Here is a 23,369-nt window from a genome sequence, read left to right as displayed (position 1 = left end):
ATCGTACGGCTAGTCGCACCGGTTGGGCCACTGACAGAATATTTGAATGATACACAGGGCACAATATGGCCAGTCAATTGTCATTTTCATCATTAGTTTTCATGTATTTTATTCGCTGGCCCTATTTACATTTTATAAATTGTTTATATGCAATTTTATTTGGACATTTTATTGCATTTAAGGAAGATATGTCATAGTTCAATAAAAGACGTGGTGTTTGCATGACAGATGCATGCCTGGTCAACTTGTTGAGGATTTTAATTCTAGCCTTAATATAAAAAATAGCTATAATGTGTTATTTTTATGATATGATATACGGAAATTCTAACTGAAAAAAAACTTTAACATATGCTTTTTGTCACACCTTGTACAAAAATGAAAATGTAATATTAAATCTACACATTCAACTTTGGCTATGGAATTTTAAAATGCCCGTGTTGAGCCTTTTAAATATGTATAAATAGTCAATGTTAATAAAAGGCATCATTATTCTTTATTGGATTTTGTATTCTGTTATACTTACTTTTAGTGGCTAAAGCCAAGCTTTAAATTCATTTAGCTAGTTTGAAATTTATCAAAAAGGCGTATAGTATGATACGACAAAATGTTGCATATTTTCAAACGAAAATGCAGAGGCAGCCAGCGAACTTTATCTCAATACAAAATTTAATCTTAGTTTAGCTTAGTTCACTAGAAGTAGCTAATGTTTTGTTTGGGTTAAATTTCATTATTTGGTATTACAACAATTCTTGTGTGTCATTAACTTTCAAAATTTATGCGGTTAAATATAATTTATATTAAATTATTAATTTTAAAATTAAAATAATTAATAGTTCCTTCATGGTTAACTTATTTTTGAAAGTCACTCTGTGATGTATTTAATTGCCCTTGTCTTATATGCACGGCCTACTTATCCATAGCTAATGAAATTTTAAAAAAGGGTGAAAATTTAAAAACGGATCCTGGTAGGCAGTGAAGATATTGTTTTATGATTAAGTGATTTTTAGAAATTTAGCCTATAACATGTAAGTCGATTTTGCTCGGCCTAGTTTAGCAATAGGTTTAAAAACACTGCAATTACGACCGTTCTGTGAATATAGACGGAAACCAGACACGAATTAACAGGATCGTTGTGAAATTTGAAAGTAGTTTTTCCGAAACGTGTATAATTAGGACAGGCCTTACATATATATTTAGGACGTGAGTTTATTGTTGGCCATAAAAGTGGTAAAAATTGCGGTTTTCTAATTAGAACACCTTATATGTTGTGAACTCTACTCTGGAAGTCAATTTATTCCTAGTGCCATACCTAAAAAGTTCTGATTCCGAACGGAAATGTTCGTGTAGTCATACATTTCCAAAAAAAAAACCTTCACTATAGTTTGCGAAAAAGACACACACTCTCGTCGAAGTAAAAATCTGCCAATTCACAAAAATAATGAAACCGGGCTTCGAATTTTCCCCAAACACGTGAACCGTTGGCACGTGCATACCTTTAAATAAATTTGCTATGTAGGATCGATGCATGCCAGGAACACGTTTTGGGTACATATTGACGTCATATAATATACTTCGTTGAAATGTGTTTTTGGTAATACAAAGATCAAAATAATTAAAAACCAGGTTGATAAAAATTTTATTTCGGTACAGCAATGGTAAATCTCACGTCTTCAATAATGAGTTAAATCGTTCTCTAATGCCTTCAGTCTGAGCACTTAGGAAGCAGCGGTATATTAACCAGATAGTTACGTAATACTAAATCGTCCAAACAAATGAATTAGCACAATAAGCCTGCTTTTTCTGATTGTTAGAAACTTGAAAGGTTAAAGAATTTAAAAGTAAAAATATTGGTATCGAATATTCCATGTGTGTGAAAATAAATCTGAAATAAGAGCGCCTTCTAGATAAAATACTGCATATTTTTCAACAAAATTTGCTAATTATTAAAAAGAAACATTGAGGCTATTAAGCTATGAACCTATAATGATATTGCCTCATCTTAAAGAAAGAAATAAACAGACCAAGACAGAAAGCGAAATGGTACGCAATATTGCTCTATTTTAAAATTATTCGATTTGGGTACATTAGGCGGACACTCCTCTTTAAACGTACATGTTTTTTGGAAGGAAAAATTTGCATAACCTTTTACCTGCAAAACAAACCTCTTTAACTGGACACGCCGTTAAACGGACGCGGACAACACTGTTCTGACTTAAAAAAAAAATTACCTCTCTTAAACGGACGTGAAACTTTTTCCGAATCCTATAGCGCAATTACCTTTTTCATTTTTCATATCATATCGTATTATTCATTACGCCATGACTTGCAGTTTTATTTTTGGCATTCAAATGCCGTAAGTGGATTCCACAATTTTTAATATAGCACCTATTAAAAAAATTCTTACTTTGCGGGGAAAAAATGGAAATTGTTAACGTTTCGGAAAAGGAAAATTTGTCACTGCGGAGGCTCACAGAAAAATTTAAAATCAGGTAAACTCAAGCGGTGGAAATTTGGAAAAATAAGGACAGCATTTGTGTACAGTGGAAGTCGGGAAGCAATACTGATCAAAAAAGAAATTTTGTAAAAACTGAGGGACTTCAAATTGAAAAAGTGTGTTTTAATTGGTTTTATCGGTTGCGGGGTCAAAAGTTTCCAATGTTGGGGCACTTAGTAAAGGCCAAGGCTCAAGAAATAGCCGAAATGTTCGAAATTTTAAAGCTTCCAATGGATGGCTGGAAAAGTGGCGCAAGAGACATGCGATAAGTTTTAACTGTATCGCTGTAGACTCAGCAGATGTGAGTCAGGAAGACATAAATCAATTTAGTTGCCCACACTACTCCTCGGATATTAGCCACACGATATTTACAATGCCGATGAGACTGGCCTTTTCTTTCGAATCTTACCTAGCAAAACACTTGCTTTGAAATTCGAAAAATGTGGTGGAAAGCTTTCCATGGAGAGGCTTACAATTTTATTCTGTGCTAATATGGCAGAACAAAAAGAAGATTTGCTCGTGAACGGAAAGGATGCCCGACCGAGGGTATTTAAAAACGTAGCAATTAAACATTTAGCGGCAATATGGAAATTTAACAAGAAAGCATGGATGACACACACGACACATTATGAATGAATGGTTGTTACAATTTGATTGAAAAATGACCATACAATAGCAAAAAAATTTATTATTCTTGGATAACGCAGCATTTACAAAACATGAAAATTATCTTCTATGTCAACCTCTAGATCAGGGTATCACACAGAATGTTAAATTCTAATATCGTGGACTCATATATCATCAAAGATGGATAAAGTAATGTCCGCGTCAGATTTAGCAAAATCTGTAAATATTTTCGAAGTACTTTATTTTATCAAGTCAGCCTGGTATAAAGTTTTGTCAGAAACCATACAAAATTGTTTCCACAGAGCTGGTTTTCAAAAAAATAATGATTTTTATATTCAATGGAATGGGATCCAGAAAATAATATCCCACTATCTACGATACTTGAAATGCAACGATGTGTTAAACAAATGAACATAACGCGAAAAACTCTTGGAAGCTATGTTGGAATCGATAATATTACAGCGACTGAAATTGAATTGAAATCGAAAACAAGAAAGAACCTGAACCGGAAGAAGACAGCGATCAAGAATATGATAGCACAATAACAGGTATAATGAAGCCTTAATAGTATATTATGCAACAAGTGCGGTAAGCGGCATTTGACTCACGAGTTTATTTGACACGACCGAAGCGAGTTTTTAATAAACGAGTGAGTGAGCAAAACAACACAAATACGTTCGCTGCATGACCGTCAGAATTGACAAACGTCAAAATTCAAAGCGTGGGAAATATTTCCGAAAACATCCGATTGCTCCCAAATCTGTGCGGTAAAATCCCGGAAATGTCCGAAGTGGCTCGAATTGGTGGGAAACGAAACGGATGTGGTAAAGTGACGCTTCCCGCACGCTAGATCGGTGTGTAATTGGGTATTTTACAGACGGGAGTAGAAAAAAAAACCTAATACATATTTACGATTTATGTTGTTTTTTTTTTTCAATGTACCTCTAATGAGCGGACAAAACTAGAGGAACCGTGAGTGTTCGGTTCTGGAAGTTTTTCACTATATTGAAAGAGTCACGATTTTATCTAACATCTGATGGAATAGGGACTTAAAACATTTCAAAACGTCTGAATGCACAGAAGAATGCCGCCATACCTGTCCGGTCGCTAACCAGGTGCGAAATAACTCGGCATCGATAAACTAATCAAACGCTAGCTTTTTTTGGGGCAATTCCGATGCAAAGAGTGGGAACGTAGCGTCGCGGTGCGCACGCCGCCGTCCCTTCCATAATACCGGCGCCCCGACGTCGTTATCAGCTGGAGGAGACCCGACGCCCAGTCTTGTCGGGCGTCTTTCCGCCGACGCCGTCAATTTGACCGCTCTCGACTGCCTCCATCATGGCAGTCAATATGCGAAGCTAGACTAATGTGATGTATTCACTGCAACACGGAGTGAATTTGTCGCGGCGTGCATGCAGGGGGTTGCTGGTTCTAATATTACTCGGACCGTTATGGGGTGCGGGGGCGGTTGCGATTGTCCCTCTCGATCGTACGGATCCCGGGTCTTTGCAATTCCCTCCTGTTTATCCGAACAATTACGCCGATGGTGTCTCGAACGTTGCGTCCGTTCCCACCGTCACCACCGACAGGCCCCAGTCCAAGAATGAGGTGCCAACGGATATGCCCCCGACTCTTGAGGTGGCCACCGAAGGGCAGCCTCAGAAAAAAAAGCCGGTGGAAAGGTATCCGGTCATTTCGGTGTCGTTTCACAGAGTCGAAACGCCCTTCATCATCGGTTTATGGATATTTTGCGCCAGCTTGGCCAAAATCGGTAAGAGATGCGATTTTTATTGTCCTGCCACTGATCATTCACTTAAAATTAGACCCGTTGTAGTTTTACGAAACCACGAATGGGTAACGTTGAAAGTTCCATTGCAGTTCACTAATTCCTGTGTTGGAGCTTACGCAGAGTTCGACAACCAGCAACTTATTAACTTAAAAGAGCCTATAGTATATCATTTTTTTCTCAATTCTAGCGCTTGTCTTGACTCAAGACGAAATAAGTACAAATGAACCGATTTAATAAAATTTCTTTTTGAGTCAGTGTTGATGGTTTAAATATGGGGTGCATTAAATTACTTGCACAGAAATCATCTTTTCAATTGATCTTGTTCTATTACGAAGTCTTAAAAGTTTAAGCAGTTTGTGGCCAAGATTTTGATGAAGAAATCCGGCAAAAATCACGGTACGGCTAATAAACTGATTCCAACTTGTAATTGACAAGATAATAAATATATAGTAAATATGGTAATTTTGATTAATAACAACTATTTGGAAGGTTTCCCTTTAAACTTATCGAAAATTATTACGATGGTCTGGTTCTTGTTCAAAAAGTATGAAAAAATGTATCAAAATTTGTGAAACCTTATGCGAGGGAATACATGAATACAAAGATGCGGTGTAACCATATAAATATAACATGCAACAAGTCTGATGAACGACTCACGAACCTGAAGAAGGTCAGAAGAAGTTTGTAAATAAGTATTTTCTACAACCATTACGTTTTGAGTCCCTCAGAACTGGAAAATGTCAATATGCCATCAGCCTTTTAAATCTACAGAAAGTATCCGTGACGAAAGTAACGGAAAAGACCGAAGTGTTTAGTGGTAGTAGAAAGACGGTATAAATTCACAATTAGATGATTATATTGACTAAGCGAAGATGGTGACGTCCACTTTTTGATTTCTCTTGAGTTGAGTTTGAACTTTCGGGATGATATAGAGCGCTAAACTCTCAAGTGCAGATCTCAAGAATTATTATTCTCTCTTGATTTTACGTCTTTCTATGTCTCCTAATGGCGTTGCTTTGTTTTATTTTCGTTTTAGATCTCTTTTCGGACTGTCGCAAAGACGATTTTAGGTGCGTTTGCAAATCGTTTCGGGACAAAAAAATGAAACCAAAATAAGTGAAAACAAAGCCAAAATCAGTAATTAATTAATAATTAGATTCTTTTTATTGGAAAATTGATTCACACATTCACATTCGAGCGTTGGCGTAAATATTTTTTGAATATCGTGTTTCTTAATAATACCTCAATACTGATGGATGCAATTCTGGAATTCATTTTACGAAGGGAGCTTGATATCTACATATGTTCTAAACATCCTAACTTTTAAGGACAGAAGGAAAGAAAAAATGTTTTCCATGTATTTGACATTTTTTCAGATGAATATTTTTTGTAGAATGTTTAGTCGTCTTTTTGGAAATGGAATCACCCTGTATCTTACAAGTCATCATGCCTGGGTCATACGTTCATTCTGTAGTGCGCTCGGATAGTTTTGTGAATAGTGAATTCCGGCAGGAACGAACGAACTGCTTTCGGGGAAAGACAGTACGTGGGGAATTGGTCTAGCTGATTGGTCGTTATTTACTCAAGAATTTTATTAAAAAATTCGGGTCAAGGATTGGTCTCTTCAGTGTCGACATATTATTAAGAGACACGCTATTAGAAACATACCACACAGCATATACTTACAAGTTAATTTTTCAAAGAAACTTCCACAGGCTACTGTAATACTTTTCATATTGCTTCTGAATTCCTCCTGCGTCGGTTTTTGTTGAGTCGAACTAGCTAACTGCTTCAGTTTCAGTCAAGCTCTGAAGAAGCCAAGATTATGATTGGCGAAACGTTAGCTAGTTCAACTCAACGAAAACCTACACAGGAGGAATCCAGAAGTTGTATAAGAAGTATACTTACAAGTTGTAAGTACGAGTATATATCGGCGCATGGGTGAAATTGAGAGACTGGTTTGTAAACGGAATTTTTTGATAATTCCATTTGTGTAAAATTCTTTGTAGATTTTTTAACAGATATATTCAACGTTTTCATATTGTCATTAACTTAGAAGAACCTATGGTACTACATCATTGCTATCTCGATTCTACGGCTTGTCTTGACTCAAGACGTCTTTCCGTATTTTGAAATAAGTACAAACGAGCTGATTTAAGAAAATTTCTTTTTGAGTCATTGTTGATGGTTTAAATATGCGGCGTTTTCAATTACTTGCACAGAAATCAACTTGTTAATTGGTTTTGTTCTATTACGAAGTCTTAAACGTTTATGCAGTTTGTGACAAACATGACGACACGGCTACTAAATTGATTCCAACTTGCAATTAGCCAGAAATTAAATCTATAGTAAATAGGCTAATTTTGATTGACAGCTAATAAAAATATCTGGCTGATTATTTCACTTTAAACTTATCGATAAATATTACGATGGTCTGGTTCTTGTTAAATAAATTCAGGAAATAAAATGTTATGGGGCAAATATGTGTTCAAAAAGTATTGAAAAAATGTAGCAAAATTTGTGAAACCTTCTGCGAGGGAATACATGAATACAAAGATGCGGTGTAACCATATAAATACTACAACATGCAACAAGTCTGATAAACGGCTCAGGAAGCTGCAGAAGTTTATAAACAAACTTTTTCTAGGACCATTACTTTTTGATTCCTTCAATGTCAATGTACAAAGTAACGGAAAAGACCGAAGTGTTTAGTGGTAGTAGAAAAACGTAATTCATGGCATAATTTCATAATTAGATGATTATATTCACTTAGCGAAAATGGTGAGGTCTCCTAGACTTTCTTCTCGGTTTACTTTATCTGAATTGACGCTCTTCGATGTTTACGTTACTTCCGCATTTCTCTTGAGTTAAGTTTGGACTTTCGGGATGATATTTTTCGAAACATGCTACTGAACATTTCCGAGAGCTAAACTATAAAGATTCAAACAACTCTCCTGATTTTACGTCTTTCTATGTCTCCTGATGGCCTTGCAGGCGAAACACGTGCAACGTTTTGAGAATAATGATTCTTGAGGCTTTCACTTGTGAGTTGTTAGCATCTTTATAGTTTTGCAGTATGGGCAATTCGTTTTATTCTTCAGAGCGGTGCCCTAAACTGTTTGTCTGAGCTTGTGGAAGTTTCTTAGAAAAAGAAAATACGTTCTTATTTCAAAGAGCGTAGAGCAGATAGGTGTAGGAAAACATAATTAAACTTGAGGAAATTTTTATATAGAATTCGAAAAGAAAAGATGAACTTGCGCTCCTGTCCTCAAAAAAACGACGCGTGCCAGACCCAACCGAATGGATAATCTTAGGTGTAGGAAAACATAATTAAACTTGAGGAAATTTTTATATAGAATTCGAAAAGAAAAGATGAACTTGCGCTCCTTTCCTCAAAAAAACGACGCGTGCCAGACCCAACCGAATGGATAATCTTCTCCTTAAGCGTTTTCCACGGCTGCGGATTTCGTAAATATTTTTTTCGAAAAATTTACTTCAGACGAACACTCCGTCTATGCACTGGTTTTTTAAAAAAATTACCTGAAACGTCAGGTAATATAATAACGACGCTAGCGCAATACAGTTGGCACAGTTTCAACTTTTTAAATTGGTTTTTAGTGTGATTCATATTCCACGTTTGCTGGAATAACTTTGTCATTGCTAATTGTATTTAGTCAGTCACTAAATAAAACGGATTTTAATAACATGGTGCCAGAATATTTAATAGCCGTTTTAGGTATAATATTTTTGAGGAATACGTCAGAATTTCTGCAAATCAAGTTAGAATATCGGGGACACTGCAGGATATAACACGATGACACTAGCGCCAGCTAGGAGCTACGTTAAATAAGCTTCAAATTCGCAATTTCCATGTCAAAACTCCTATAACTGCCAATTTTTATTATTATGTTATCAAATCTTTCTCAATTAATAAGAAAATTCGGAATAAAATTAAAACTTTGAAAGCTCAGCGCGTCACTAGCATCAAGTTTCAGCCTTAAGTCAGAAATTCAAAACGAGGGGATGAATTTTCAAAAACAAAGTAATTTTTAATTTTTTGTTTGGAAAATCAAAAATTTAAGTGTCCGAGAATAATTTTGAGTTGTGAAATTGTGGAGGAGGCGTAAATGTAACATCTGTCCCGATTTAAGGTGACAGATTTAACGATCAAGAAATAAAAGCCTCGAAGCCGTGCAGCGTATCCGGAACAACTCGGTTTATGGGGTTTTTAAAGACAATCGATATTCCCTGACCTCAAACTTTGCAGTATATGAAACCTCGCGGGAAAGGGGTTATTTTAATATGTTCTGTTTTGCGAGATAAAAACTTTTAGTGTTTTAGTTTCATTTTAGAACCGTCCTTATACGACAAAAAATGAAACCAAAATAAGGGAAAACAAAGATAAAATCACTAATTAATTAATAATGAGATTCTTGATATCGGAAAATCTGAGTAATTCTTGAATTCGTTGTAAGAAAAGAGCTTATTATCCACGTATGTTCTATCCTTACTTTTAAGAGCAGGTGAAGTTTAAAGAAAAAATGTTTTTCAAGTATTTGATATTTGTCATCTTTTGCTTTTTTCGCAATGTGAATGATACGAATGCGGAAATGGAATCACCCTGCGTCTTACAAGGACATTTAATATTTCATACTGTAGTACGCTCGGGTAGTTTTGTGAATAGTGAATTCCAGCTTTTGGGGAAAGGCAGTACGTGCCCAATGAGCTCCAATACTGTCCGGGGTTTATAGAGTTCAATGGTCATTGAGTGGTGCATATGTCCAAAACTTTAACTAAACGACACTGCGAATTTGCGTTTAACGAAATAAACGTCTTTATTTACTCAAGAATTATTTTGATGACACAACTGCAATTGTTTTCCGTATGTTACAATATGAAGTTTTTTATTAAAAAAATCAGGTCAAGGATTAATCTCTTCAGTATCGACACACTTTTAGAAACAGGAACATACTTACAAGTTGTAAGTACGAGTATATATCGGCGCATCGTTGAAATTGAGAGACTAAGACGACTTTTGGTTTTGGTAAACGGAATTAATATATGTCAAAGGTTCAATACTTTTGGACCACTTCAACCACAAGTTACTTCTATAGGCTACTTTGAGAGTGAATGAAAAATCTGATAACTGTTTGTCCACAACAACCAGTCTAAAGAATGTGAACATTATCAAGAAAGTCGAATTCTATCCAAAGAAAGTATAATAATGATAATAAACGATATATCACCTTGAAATTGACTCTGAATAGAGTATGGGTAAGCCAGACCCAAAACCCAAAAGCGAGGTCCTTCTGCACAATAAAAACACACAATGATATTGCTTGGCTAGTTCACCGAGAATTTTGTACTCCTTTTAAAAAATATCATGGAGCTCCATTCTATACCTGGAAAAATTGGATTCAATTAATTGAGAAAAATATGGGCGGTTACCAAAATCCGCACTACCAGGGAAAGATCTGCAAATCCAGGGAAAATGCTATCTTGAGATGCAAATGGCGACTATATGTTCTAAACTAGCAGATGCACTTTCAAAAACTTAGCATCACTATAGAAGGAATTAAAAGCTCTTTTTAATGATCTCGACGCTGATTGCTTTTTGAAACGATTTTGTCAAAAATTGTCCCAATGACAAACTTGATGTGTTTTTAAAGAGTGTGCGCTGCTTTACGTTGGGACACCCTTCCTATCATTTTCACGTGTGTTGTTGCTGCAATGTAAATATTCTGCGATAAAGAAAAATAATTTTTAACAAGTAATGGTCATTAAAAGGGAAACCCTAATTATTTATTATTAAGAAAAAAATGACATATCGATACGCACACTTGTAATAATGTTATCCATAAGCTAAAAATAAAACCCTCTAACTTATTGGCATTTACTTTGTGCTCATTTGTTAAATATTATGTTACATCAAAATATATAGTCTTTTAGTTAATTACTACAGAAATCGTTAGGGATGATTATAGTTGTGGAATTGACAGGTCAATTTTTTTTGTTTCAATTGACCGAAATAATTCTAAAAATAGCATGAAATGTATATTTATTTGTATTGTGCGTTATTTTGGGAACCAAATGGAATATTCCTCGAAGAGGATTATAGGTAAATTGAACAACACAAACGCATAATAATTTATTATAAAATACATATTATTTTTTAAATGATGATAATTGCAAGATGTTATTTAAAACATCTTTTACTAATCAATTAAAAAGTGGTCAATTGACCGGTCAATTAACAAGTGGCCAATTGACTAGTTCCAACACTAGGGATGACGGTAACTTTGAAAATTTTCGTTTTTTCGAAAACGAGAAATTGATTTATTAAAACATGTACACTGCGTACAAAATGATAAAGCTAACATACCACCTTTCGAATCCAGTTAGAGAATTTTTTTTGTAATTTTTGCAAGACAATTTTTGGATATTCTTGAAGCAATTATTGTTAAATTTATTTATTATTGTTTTGATCTATGTGTAAATATGAATGTACATCGCAAACAATTACGTATTATTCAAGATGGACGACTATAGCACTGCTAATAAATGAATTTAGAACTTGCTTAAGAGATGTTTATTTCGCAACAAACGCAAAATTTTCAATAAAGATCATTATTTTTTTTATTATTATTATTGATAAGAAAATCGAATCTGATGATTTTGAAGATCTTATAAAAAATGATTTTATGCTACAATCAAATGGGAACAACTACTTTGTATTGTTTCAGGTTTCCATATGGCCCCAAGGCTGAGCGCCATTTTTCCGGAATCGTGCCTCCTCATTTTCGTGGGAGTAGTGATCGGGGTGGTCCTGGTGTACATCACCGACAGCGTTCACGTGTCTCCATTGACACCAGACACGTTCTTTTTCTACATGCTACCGCCCATAATATTGGACGCAGGCTATTTCATGCCCAGCAGACTGTTCTTCGATCATCTCGGCACCATTTTGTTATTTGCTGTTATAGGAACTATTTTTAATACCTTACTTATAGGTAAGTATAGATCAAAACAAGATATACCTGTACAAATGCAGCTTTTTTGGTTATGGTAATATTCCAAATCACCAAAACTAACCAAAACTTAAAGAAATGTTTAATAAATATTGCTTGTGATTCTATAATGCAGGTAGTATTAAATTTTCCTAAACAATATATAGGGTTATCTTTATATTTGTCTACCCACATATAGCCTTAACTACAGGTTTTATAAAAAGATGTTCAATGCTAAAGTTCTAGGGGTTTTTGGTCTATTTTCATTAATTAATATAACCTATAATACAGGGTGTCTCAAAAAATGTGTGTTTTAAATGGAACAGTATTATATTTATAAGAACCCCTGAAGATTCGACAAGTTTTCGTCATGACCGTGGTGGCACTGTTGTCGATTGTTTTTGAGTTATTGACTCTTAAAAAGATTTATGTTTGTCCATTTTGTCGACTTCAGTCAAATATGAAAACTAAGCAATTCAACGTAGAGCAAAATAACTTTACATTCATACTTTAGTTTTCATACATTTTCACTTGAATTTTTATTTTTTTTATATTACATTTTAATTAAACTTTCAGTTTACACGACACAATAGCTTGACAAAAACTAAGATATTGGAATGTGGAGGTCATTTGGCTTCAAGGTGAATATCACGTTTCGAGTATCAATAGCTCAAAAACTATTGAGAATAGAGTTATATAATATCGCCATAAACATTGGAATTAAGTTATTAAACATTCGATACACCTAACTGGAAAAATTTATTTGGCTACAAAATAACAGAATAAAATTGAAACACTTTTTGAGTACTTATTCCTATTTAGTCTCTATGTACCTCAATAAACGCTGAAATAAAGTAATATGCAACTGAAGAGTGCAAAAATATTTTTGAAGTTATACTGAAGATTTATTTTGAAAAAACAACAACGTTGACAAATTTGAGTCATCGCCACAACGCTTGATCTGTAATTTTTCTAGAACGTAAGACAAAACAGCGAATTTTTTCTTAATTACCATACGCCTAAAAACTCGTTTCTTGTGATAGACATCTTTACTATATATATAGATATATATATATATATATATATATATATATATATATATATATATATATATATATATATATATATATATATATATATATATATATATATATATATATATATATATATATATACATCCCGCTATCTTCCGAGCGTCCTTTCATGGATCCGTCTCTGAGCGTCCAGTATTGTTTTCTTCAAGATCCCTACTTTAACAAGTGAATATTTTGAAGTTTTATAAACGAGATGGCGTTGAGTTGCCTTAGGCCAGATTTTACGAAGATCATTTTTGTGAAATTTTATGATACTTATATGTCGGCGTCCTTTTATAGAGGTACCTTGCTAGCGTCCAATATACACGGGAAAACTTTTACATTTCAGCATCCTAGCGTCCGTATGTATATTTTTCATTTATTGGGCAGATTTCTGAGCGTCCGAGCAGCATTGCCCGATTGATTGTGTATTAAAGTACATATAATAAGATATGGTCTTTAGAACACGCTTCTCCTTTTTAACATGACGGTGCACAGTCGAGCGGGTATAAGGCGATTCATGTTTTCGCTATATTTTAAAAAATGCTTTGTTGCTAACTGTTTTATTTTGTTATATATGTTTTTTTGTAGATTTGGTAGTTTTTGAAGCTCTTTGCTAAACTTAATTTCTTTGTGTAGATGTTTTCTTTAACACGTCGCCCGATTTTGGAAAGTAATTCTTTAATTCTTTGATTCTTGAATATGTTTGCCAGAAATATTGCACATGTATTTACGTTAGCCAGGCGCTGCTTGGACATAAACCTAACCAATAATAATAATAATTGAAAGCAAATACTATTATTAATTTTTCAAAGAAACTTCCACAGACTACTGTAATACTTTCTACAAAACTTCTGGTTTCCTCCTGCGCCGGTTTTTGCTGAGTCGAACTTGCTGACGTTTCGCCAATCTTCCTGTTGGCTTCTTCAGGGATTGAGTGAAACTGGCTCGCATTTTACTCTGTGCCTGTATATATATTGTTTGAGGCGGGCGGAGCTAAATGAGAGGCATAGACACCGTCTCGGATCACTGATTCCCATGTTAGTGACAGGTAAAGACCAGAGTCGCGGTTAAGATTCTATGGTTGTTTATTGATTTGTTTGATTACATACAAGAATTCGCCAACAGCTGATGAATTTATTTGTCTTAGTCGTACGGCTCTTTCGTGTTCTTTGAGCCTAGTTTTTCGTCCGGTTTCTCCAATGTATTCTTTGCCGCATATGCATAGAATGTTGGAAACCCCTGGCATCTCAAATGGAATTTTATCTATGACGGACCGAAAATGTCGAGAGATTTTGCATAAGTGGTAAGTCTGGTTTTGACGTTATACTTCTTTAGAACTTTTGATATGTGGTCAGTGATATTTTGAATGTAAGTGGCAAGTGGAGGATTGCTTTCGGCCTCATTGCTATTGGAAGGTTGTGGTGAAGTGTATTTTTTGATCGAACGCTTAATATCTTTAATGTGGAATTTATTAGAGAGAGAAAAGCAGAAGTAAGATGTTTTAATTCTGGGTTCAGTGACTCGGGCTGAGATAGTTTTACGGTTCTGTAAGCAACAGAGTTGACAACCGATGACTTTTGGGCCAGATTGTGATGTGTGTGAACTTAACATATTAAATTTGAAAAGTTTACCTCTGCTCTTCTCTCTAATAATTTCCACATTAAAGATATTAAGTGTTCAATCAAAAAATACCACAACCTTAAAATAACAATGATGCCAAAAGCAATCCTACACTTGCCACTGTGGTCTTCCTTACATTCAAAACATCACTGACCACATATCAAAAGTTTTAAAACCAGATTTACCACTTGTCCAAAAATTTCTCAACATCTTCGGTCCGTCAAAGACAAAATTCCATTTGAGATGCCAGGAGTTTACAGCATTCCATACATATGCGGCAAAGAATACATTGGAGAGACCGGACGAAAAATATCAACTAGACTCAAAGAACACGAAAGAGCCTTACGACTAAGACAAATAAACTCATCAGCTGTTGCCAAACACACTCACGATACTGGCCATAAAATTTTATTCGATGAAACTAAAATTCTTGCATGCAATCAGTTCTTCCACCAACGAAAAATCCGAGAGTCAATAGAAATCTATAAACAACCTAACAATCTTAACCACGACTCAGGTCTCTACCTGTCACCAATATGGGAATCCGTTATCTGAGACGGTGTTTATGCCCCTCATTTAGCTCCCCCCCTACGCCAATCCCTCAAACAATATGCCAGCAGGTACAGAGTAAAATGCGAGCCAGTTTCAGTCAAGCTCTGAAGAAGCCGACAGGATAATTAACGAAACGCCAGCAAGTTCGACTCAGCAAAAACTGACGCAGGAGGAACCCAGAAGTTTTGTGAAAAGTAAATACTAATATTTAAATATTATTTTTTTAAATTGTTTACTAAGTTCTTGACGGTTGACTTATTTGCAGATCAATAAATTATGGTACCAAATTAAGAAAAACTGTTAATTTAGAAATTATGTAATATAATTTTCAATTATTTTCTTTTACGAGGCCAACTGAGGCAATATTATTGTGTTGTTTGTGCTTAATGTTGGTCTAAAATGGGCCGATGTTAGTTATTTGGAATAATTAGAAGTTACTATTTTAGTTTAATTAAAAAAAATTATATAGAACACAGACAACTGCGATGAGAACGGCATTCGTTACTCGTTAACATTAACATTTTCTTCAGAAGGCTATTTACAAATCTTCTAGATCCCTTCTGCATCTTTTGTTTATAAATAAAGCTAGCTGACGTTTCGCCAATCATCCTGATGGCCTCCTCAGAGCTTAAGTGAAGCTTGCTCACATTCTATTCTGAACTTACTGATATACTGTTTGAGAGAGGCGGAGCTACAAGAGTGACATGAACATTGTCTCGGATTTCCATATTGTTGAAAATCAGGGTCGCGGTTAAGATTGTTTGGTTGTTTAGAGATTTCTATTAATTTTCGGATATTTCCCTGGTAGAAGAATCGATTACATTGATTAATTTTTAATTTGATCGAATGAGATTTCGGTGTCATTATTGTTTTCGGCAACTGCTTATGACTCTATTTGTCATAGTCGTATATTTTTTGTTCTGTTTCTCTGGTTAGTTTTGACATAGCTCTTTCAGATATATTGCAATTCGGGAATCTGGAATCAAACATATTCAACCAAATTGAAAAATGCTTGTCTGGAACATATTTTTCTTGTAACGGTCAAATTTATGAACAGGACCAGCTGTGAGATCTCCAGAATGGTTGGCGAAACGTCAGAAAGTTCGATTTATCAACCACCGACGCAGGTAGAATGCAGAATATTTGTAAATAGTCTTACATTATTCTGTGAAAGTTTCCTTTAAAAAAAAATCTTCAGAAATCTTTGCTAAACAAGTTTGATAAACGCCATATTAGTTTATTTGGCACGAATGGAGCGAGTGCTTAATAAATGAGTGACTGAAGAAGTTTACAAGGTGTTGCATACTATATGCGTGTACCTTGACCATCAGAATCGACAAACCAAAGCACTGGCTAATATATCACCGGAAATATCCGCAGTGGCTCGAAGCCCTACGTAACGTCTTTAAGCCACACTGTGTAATGCGTATTTTAGAGCAGGAATGTAAAAGGGGGATTTTTTTAAATCAATTTGAAAAAAAGATTTAGATGGTATCCAAGGAACTAAAGAGACACTTTTTATCGCGAGGCAAAACTTTATAGAGAATATGTCGAAAATCACCTAAAAAGATACTTTACTTCAGAGGTTGATTGTTAGGATTTAAGTTTAGGTACATTAAAAAAAGTAATATATGAAAATATTGTTCAGTGGCAGTGGTGATACATTATTGTACTTTACTTTTCATCCCTCACATTCCTTGTTTAACTTCATTTTTATTTATATCTTAGGGCACAATGAAGAAAAATAACTATTAAAAAGAACACTTTTATCGAATAACTTTTATCAAAGTTCATTTCAAAATAATAATTTTTACTAAAATATAGAAATGTTACTTTTCACATTTATTTTGGTTTGATTAAAAGCAAAAGTCAACAACTTAAATCGTTCAATAAAATAGTTCTTATATGTTGCGACCTATTAATATTAATGAAATATTATTAGACGATAAAATCAAAATATTTTATTACCCAATTATTTAGATAAGTATTTAGGAAATGATATTTTAATTTGCAAATTCCAACAACTTCTTTTCCTATTGCATTAAACAACCATTTATGTTCAATATTTCTATAATATAAATATTTATATTCGATATTTTTAATATTTCGAACACCGTTCTAAATAGCACTTAGCAGAAATTATCGGAAGAAAGTAATAAATCTAAAAATGTGCCCAAAAATTAAAAAAGATTCAGAAGTTATTGCATAGTATTCGCATATAAAAAACCAAAACTTGTTGGTGCCACATTGTTTAATTAAAACATTTTAATAATGTTGCTTCATGATTCTGAAGATTATATAATGCAATAATAATAAAATAATCGAAAAATAGCAATTTGTGCAACTAAATATAATTTTTTTTAAGTGATCGAGGATGGCTCGGTTGGTAAGTCGTTAGACCTGCCAACTCGACTTGCAGTAGAGGTTGTTGGTTCGATTCCCACCTGGAGTCTTGGGTGTTGTTATTGCGTTTGTTGTCTGACTTTAACGACTGACTTTAATCTAGTCAGGCTTCCAAGTAAAGACAGAGGCGAGTTCATTGAATTAAGGCAACGGGCGGACAAGTAGTTGAAAAAAGAATAACTTTATGCAATGAGCGGATTTTCTCACGAAGAGAGCAAGCGAAACAAAAGAGTTTGGCGACGTGTCACAGAATGTTGTTTTAAATTCTAATATCATATAAAGCGTACGGCATTGGCAACAGGATATAAATATGATTTTTGTAAATTTTGAATTCTTTACCACACATTTCGAAAATAAACTTTAATTAATTATTTAATTTTTTAATAGAAAAAAAGTCTTGCGTATTTGTGTTACGTTTACGTTAATTCCTTAGCCTACTTCCGAATTTGTGGTACAAAAAATAAAATTCTCTATTTCCACCGTCTCTACATGCTCGAACTACGGAGCGCCAATCGAGTTCATTCAATATAAAAAACAAAACAACTAGGCGAAGCAGAGCCGTTACCCCACAATTTCGCACCAGTCTGCAAAAGTTAATAGTGACAGTGTTGCCACGTAACAAAGGCGCAGAGGACGCCTCGAAATCGACGAGCTGAAAGTAGAATATATCTTGTAAAATATACAGACTGGGTCTCGCGCCTCTACTGGGTATACAGCTGAACTAACAATATACAAGAAAAATCAGTTTACTACGATCGTAGCGTCTTTGTGAAAATTTTAATTTAGACTACTTAGATCTTGTATATACCGTTTCTATAGCGCTGCATACGGGCGTCCATATATGGACGCCCGGTTGTAGACGGACGCTCGGAAAATAGCAAATTGTTAATGTACGGACGCTTGGAAGATAGTGGGATATATATATATATATATATATATATATATATATATATATATATATATATATATATATATATATATATATATATATATATATATATATATATATATATATATATATATATATGTGTGTGTGTGTGTGTGTGTGTGTGTGTGTGTGTGTGTGTGAAAAAATTATCAACTTAGATTTAGCCAGATTGAGAAACCGAAATTTAGCAAGGGAAATACATATCAGTATTTGAACACAAATATGTAGTTATATGTAAAATATTTAGTCAAGTTGCTATAATCAAAAATATGAAAAGGAACTATCACTCCGGCCTATCAAAAAAATTATATAGCCAGAAAATTTTAGGAAATTTAATTTTTCTATTAAGCTATCAAATATTTGACAGAAGTGACGTTTATTTACTCTTTGTTATTAAATCCCAGCCTGTCAAATTTACTTAATAATTGCTAGTTTGCTGTACGTCAGGCACGAATGGGAAAAAAATTGTTGTGTTGGGTTAGTTACAAATATTGCTGGGCTAGTTGATTATTCAAGTTTTGTTGACTATTATATTAAAACCAAATGATGGAGAAATATGTAAAATATAAACGACTCAGTGCAATTTATTAGCCTCATGGCTGGACTATCAACTTCTCTATTTACGTTCATTCTATAAAGATGCTTGATGCTGATAATATATTGTCAAGATATCTATGTTCTTCCTATTTAACATGGCTTTTATTAATGATATTACATATAGAACGACTTCGAAAACAAGATATAAAGCTATTCTAGTTTGTTGTTGTGTCACCAACACGTAAGTGCTAAGTATTGGAATCTTTTGAATTTCAGGTGCTTCCTTGTGGGCGGTAGGACTAACGGGCCTGTTCTCATGTAAATCCTCTCTGCTAGATATGTTCCTCTTCGGCTCGCTGATCTCTGCGGTTGATCCGGTCGCCGTACTAGCGGTTTTCGAAGAGATCCAGGTGAACGAGATCCTCTACATCGTTGTGTTCGGCGAATCGCTGCTTAATGACGCGGTCACTGTGGTCCTATACAACCTGTTCGAGTCTTACAAAGAGATGGGCTTCGAGAATATCATCTACACGGACGCGTTGGCAGGCTTGACCAGCTTTTTCGTGGTGGCCATCGGGGGCACTGTGATCGGTGTGATTTGGGGCTTCGCCACCGCCCTAGTGACTAGGTTTACAAACGAAGTGCGCGTAATCGAACCTATTTTTATATTCGTTATGGCCTACTTGGCGTATTTAAATGCCGAGATATTTCACATGTCCGGGATTTTAGCGTAAGTACGAACCTAGTTTTATTGAGGGATTTTTTGAAAATTTTACACTTTAATTTGCCTGGTATTTCACTAATTTCGGAAATCTAACCAATCGAATGAAGTATAAATTATTTTTGATAATCGGTAATTACATTAAAAAGAAGATGGTATTTAGATAACCATAAATAAACGTATATAATTTATTTAGAAAAACTAAACAGATCAAGTAAAGTGGAAATTAGTCTTATCCCAAATCGCATTTAAATTTCAGTAAAATTCACCAGACCCATTTGAAATACAACCTATTCAGGTATCTATTATTATTAACAGCATCTTCTATCTAAGTCATTGAAAGAAACAAAATTCAAAACCTAAAATAATTTATTGTTATTGTTACTCTTCGTAATCTAGTTCCTTGGTGACTTATGGTTAGCCGAGTAGAAGCTAGAGATCCTTAAAAAATTGTTGTATTGCATTAATAAATATATATTGTTACTGGCAAACAATAAATAAAAGTCGAAGGGACTTACAAAGCTATTACATTTTACATATTTAAAATATATCTAAATTAATCATGTAAATGAAACCATATAACACAGAAAGAATTTTGCTTTTAATAAAATCACTTTTATTCCGCAATAATAGCTTGATAAACTTATTAAATTTGGAAAATGATCAACAACATTTTATTCATTTTGATCAAATTGAGCAACCGGAACATCTATTTCTAAGAATAAACCTAACAGATATTTTACATTTATTATTAGAATTGTGTAGGACCTACTGCCGTAAGTCATGAGTTTAACTTATCTGATTTTATTGCCATTGTTCTCGCAATTTGTTCCACGAGTAACGATTAAATTTTGCTTACTTTTTTTCTAGAATTAGAATTAGAATAATTAAAATATATAGAAATGCTTAAAACTTTTGGGACGTAACTAACCAAGCTAAAAAGTTAATTAACGGGGAAAAGTTTGCATTGGCCCTATATATGTTATCAAGATAAAAAAAAATCAATTTTATTTTTGATATGTTTTATGGACTTTTACCTTTTTATACTATTTTGCAAGTCATTAAAACGCAAAGTATAATTTAAAAAAGCGAAAGTCAACTAATAATTGCGAACATATTTACATATATATATCACAGTTTTCTTTCAATTTAACAAGTTTTGTAAAAGCAAATAGGCAAACGAAAACAAAGACGCTACAGTTAAAATGTTAAATGCTTTAAAATAATTTTTAGAGCTATGTGTTTTTGGGTTTCCAACAAGGAGAACGTATACAGTTTTATGAGCACCTAAAATCTCCTGACCTGACACCTTGAACAGACCCCATATCGCAGCTTTAAGTCGATATTTACAAAATAACTTTGAATTATGCTCTGTTTCTTAATGCGAGAGAGTTATATACCATCTGTAAAACTTAGTGGTATTCCATAGGCGTATCTTTCTACCTACGATGATTTTCAATGTTCCCGAGAGTGGCAAGTAGAGGTACAGGTAGTTGACCTACCTGTGCTTTAGTGTTCAATATTAGAATTGTAGTTACCTTTCAAGATCACCAAAGAGAGGTACAGCAAGAAAAGTAACTGCATTAAATCAGGATAAAAAGATTGTAATCAGAAGAATAATACACTTGTTTTACTTAAATAAAGAAATACATGCCTTGGACAAAATAACGTCAGAATTGAAAAGGCATAATTTAATTACACCCATGGGTAAGAAGAAAATATTTAAAATTTTAAAGAATATGAATTTTTGTTACGAATAAACTCAAAACATAAAATCACTTTTAATTAAGTTAGATAGTTTCAAAGATAAAACAGGAATATTTGGACGAAATTTGGGTAAATTGAGAGTTACTTGTGATGTCCGATATTCACAATTTGTTTTAGATTTTGAAGTTATTCCAGGAGTTTCATTATCGCTGTGAGTTGAGCCATGAAAATCCTGTAAATCCTGTTCCACTTCATCGAAATCATTGCCAAGCGAATTTCAAAATACATTGGAGTCGTTAATTTAAGTTTAATTATCGTTAATTATCGATTAGTTTTGTGCTCGCAATTTCATTAACCAAAATTATCGATGTAATATTCACCTTTGAATCGCTTTTTATAATCAGTGTCAATAATTGTTTTACTCGCAATTAATTAACATAGATTGAAAATGACTAAAAATCATTAATTTCTTTAGATTCAGATTTACTCCCAATGAAATGGAAATACCAGAAATGACATTAATTGATTTTACAAAACCTTAAGCTCCAAAAAATATTCTTTGACGCTCCAAATACGTGCTTGAAACTTTGTAGTGATATCTATAGTGGTATGAGAGATATGACAAGAAATATATTTTTTAGCGAAGCATTTGGATGAGCTCTTATTTTGGAGGTTGTTTAGGTATGCACACTCCAATTCCGAACACCCTGAATATTTTGAAAGTCGCGATCAACAAATATATAAATGCAGAACTGCCTTCAAGCAATTTCCGCCGAAAATCCAATGATATTAAAATTGATGAGCCAGCATATTTCAAATCGTTCAAAGCGAATTTTCATAGCAGCGTAGAAGCTAAATTGGGTCTGAGTAATTGAAAATGCGCTTTAAAAAATACTCGCTGCAAAAATTGGTAAATGGTCTTTTCTTGAAGGTGGAGGAAATGAGGGTGTGCTCCAATCCGTATAACTGGGTCGGCAATATATCTTTCGCGCGTATGTTTTGTTAGAGTGGCGCACTTCAATAATTTATATTGGGGAAATTCTAAATGTTGTCTCGTATATATGGACTGATTTATGGAACTGTTTGTGGTTCGAAAGTGAACCGTTTCCATACGCCGCCCACAGGTTTTTATCTTTAATATTTCATTGTGGAAACACCTTCGCAGGCTTTCTAATATAACAGTGATGAAGATAGCGATGATACTGCCAAAACATTTCCCTGTTTCATTAAACGTTAAGATATTTTTGGATTTTTCATAAACAATAATACTATGCTCTGATTTTAGATGTGAGTTCTTGGATTTTCGAGAAAGTTAATAAGAAATAATATAGAGGAAGACGACAGGAGTTCTCTAATTATATACCTCAACATATTATATTCTATTCTTATATCAGGGCAACAATATATAAATGGATTTCAGTATTATCGGGAAATTTTTAGCTCTCTTTATTTCACTCTCTTTTTTGCGTCTTAATAGCTCGGCCTCTTTCTGTTTTCAAAGCCACATGAATTAAAATTTTGAGTTATGTATTTTGGGCGTTTGTAAACAAATAATTTGTAAAATTTTCGAATTTGTTATAATATGTATATAACATTTCAAATGTACAAACAGGTGAGTTTAGGAATATGAATTAAATTGCACCTAGACTTTTAAGAGGAATACTTAAATAAAATTCTATATAGGTTCCATTTAAATACAAATTGTATATCATTTTCCAATTTTGTTTATAGATAGAATAAACCCAATTTTTAGTTCATATATTTCAAGGTATTTTTAAGCCACTAAAAGTTATATAGAGTTCAAAGTGATATTCTTCGGAATTCACTTATTTTGTGTATAGAGTGACCCAGTTTTGAACTATTAATACCTATTTTTTAAATTTAAATGTCTTTTGGGCATTTTTAAAT

General features: G+C 33.8%; 1 protein-coding gene across 4 annotated transcripts in view; it reads left to right on the top strand.

Moving 5' to 3' along the window:
- Positions 1 to 4,414: 4,414 nt before the first annotated feature.
- LOC132698533 (sodium/hydrogen exchanger 3) overlaps positions 4,415 to 23,369 on the top strand; it is a 43,427-nt gene continuing 24,472 nt past the window's right edge. For all 4 annotated transcript variants that reach the window (XM_060664668.1, XM_060664670.1, XM_060664669.1 and 1 more), the window contains exons 1-3: positions 4,415 to 4,892; positions 11,654 to 11,920; positions 19,310 to 19,763. In XM_060664668.1, the coding sequence (XP_060520651.1) occupies positions 4,493 to 4,892; positions 11,654 to 11,920; positions 19,310 to 19,763 (1,121 nt within the window). In that variant the 5' untranslated portion in view covers positions 4,415 to 4,492. The remainder of the gene's footprint in view (positions 4,893 to 11,653; positions 11,921 to 19,309; positions 19,764 to 23,369) is intronic.

The sequence above is a fragment of the Cylas formicarius genome, unplaced genomic scaffold (genome assembly GCF_029955315.1).
Source record: "Cylas formicarius isolate icCylForm1 unplaced genomic scaffold, icCylForm1.1 PGA_scaffold_2__14_contigs__length_35257938, whole genome shotgun sequence".
NCBI lineage: Eukaryota > Metazoa > Arthropoda > Insecta > Coleoptera > Brentidae > Cylas > Cylas formicarius.
This window is presented reverse-complemented; position numbering and strand designations above follow the sequence as displayed.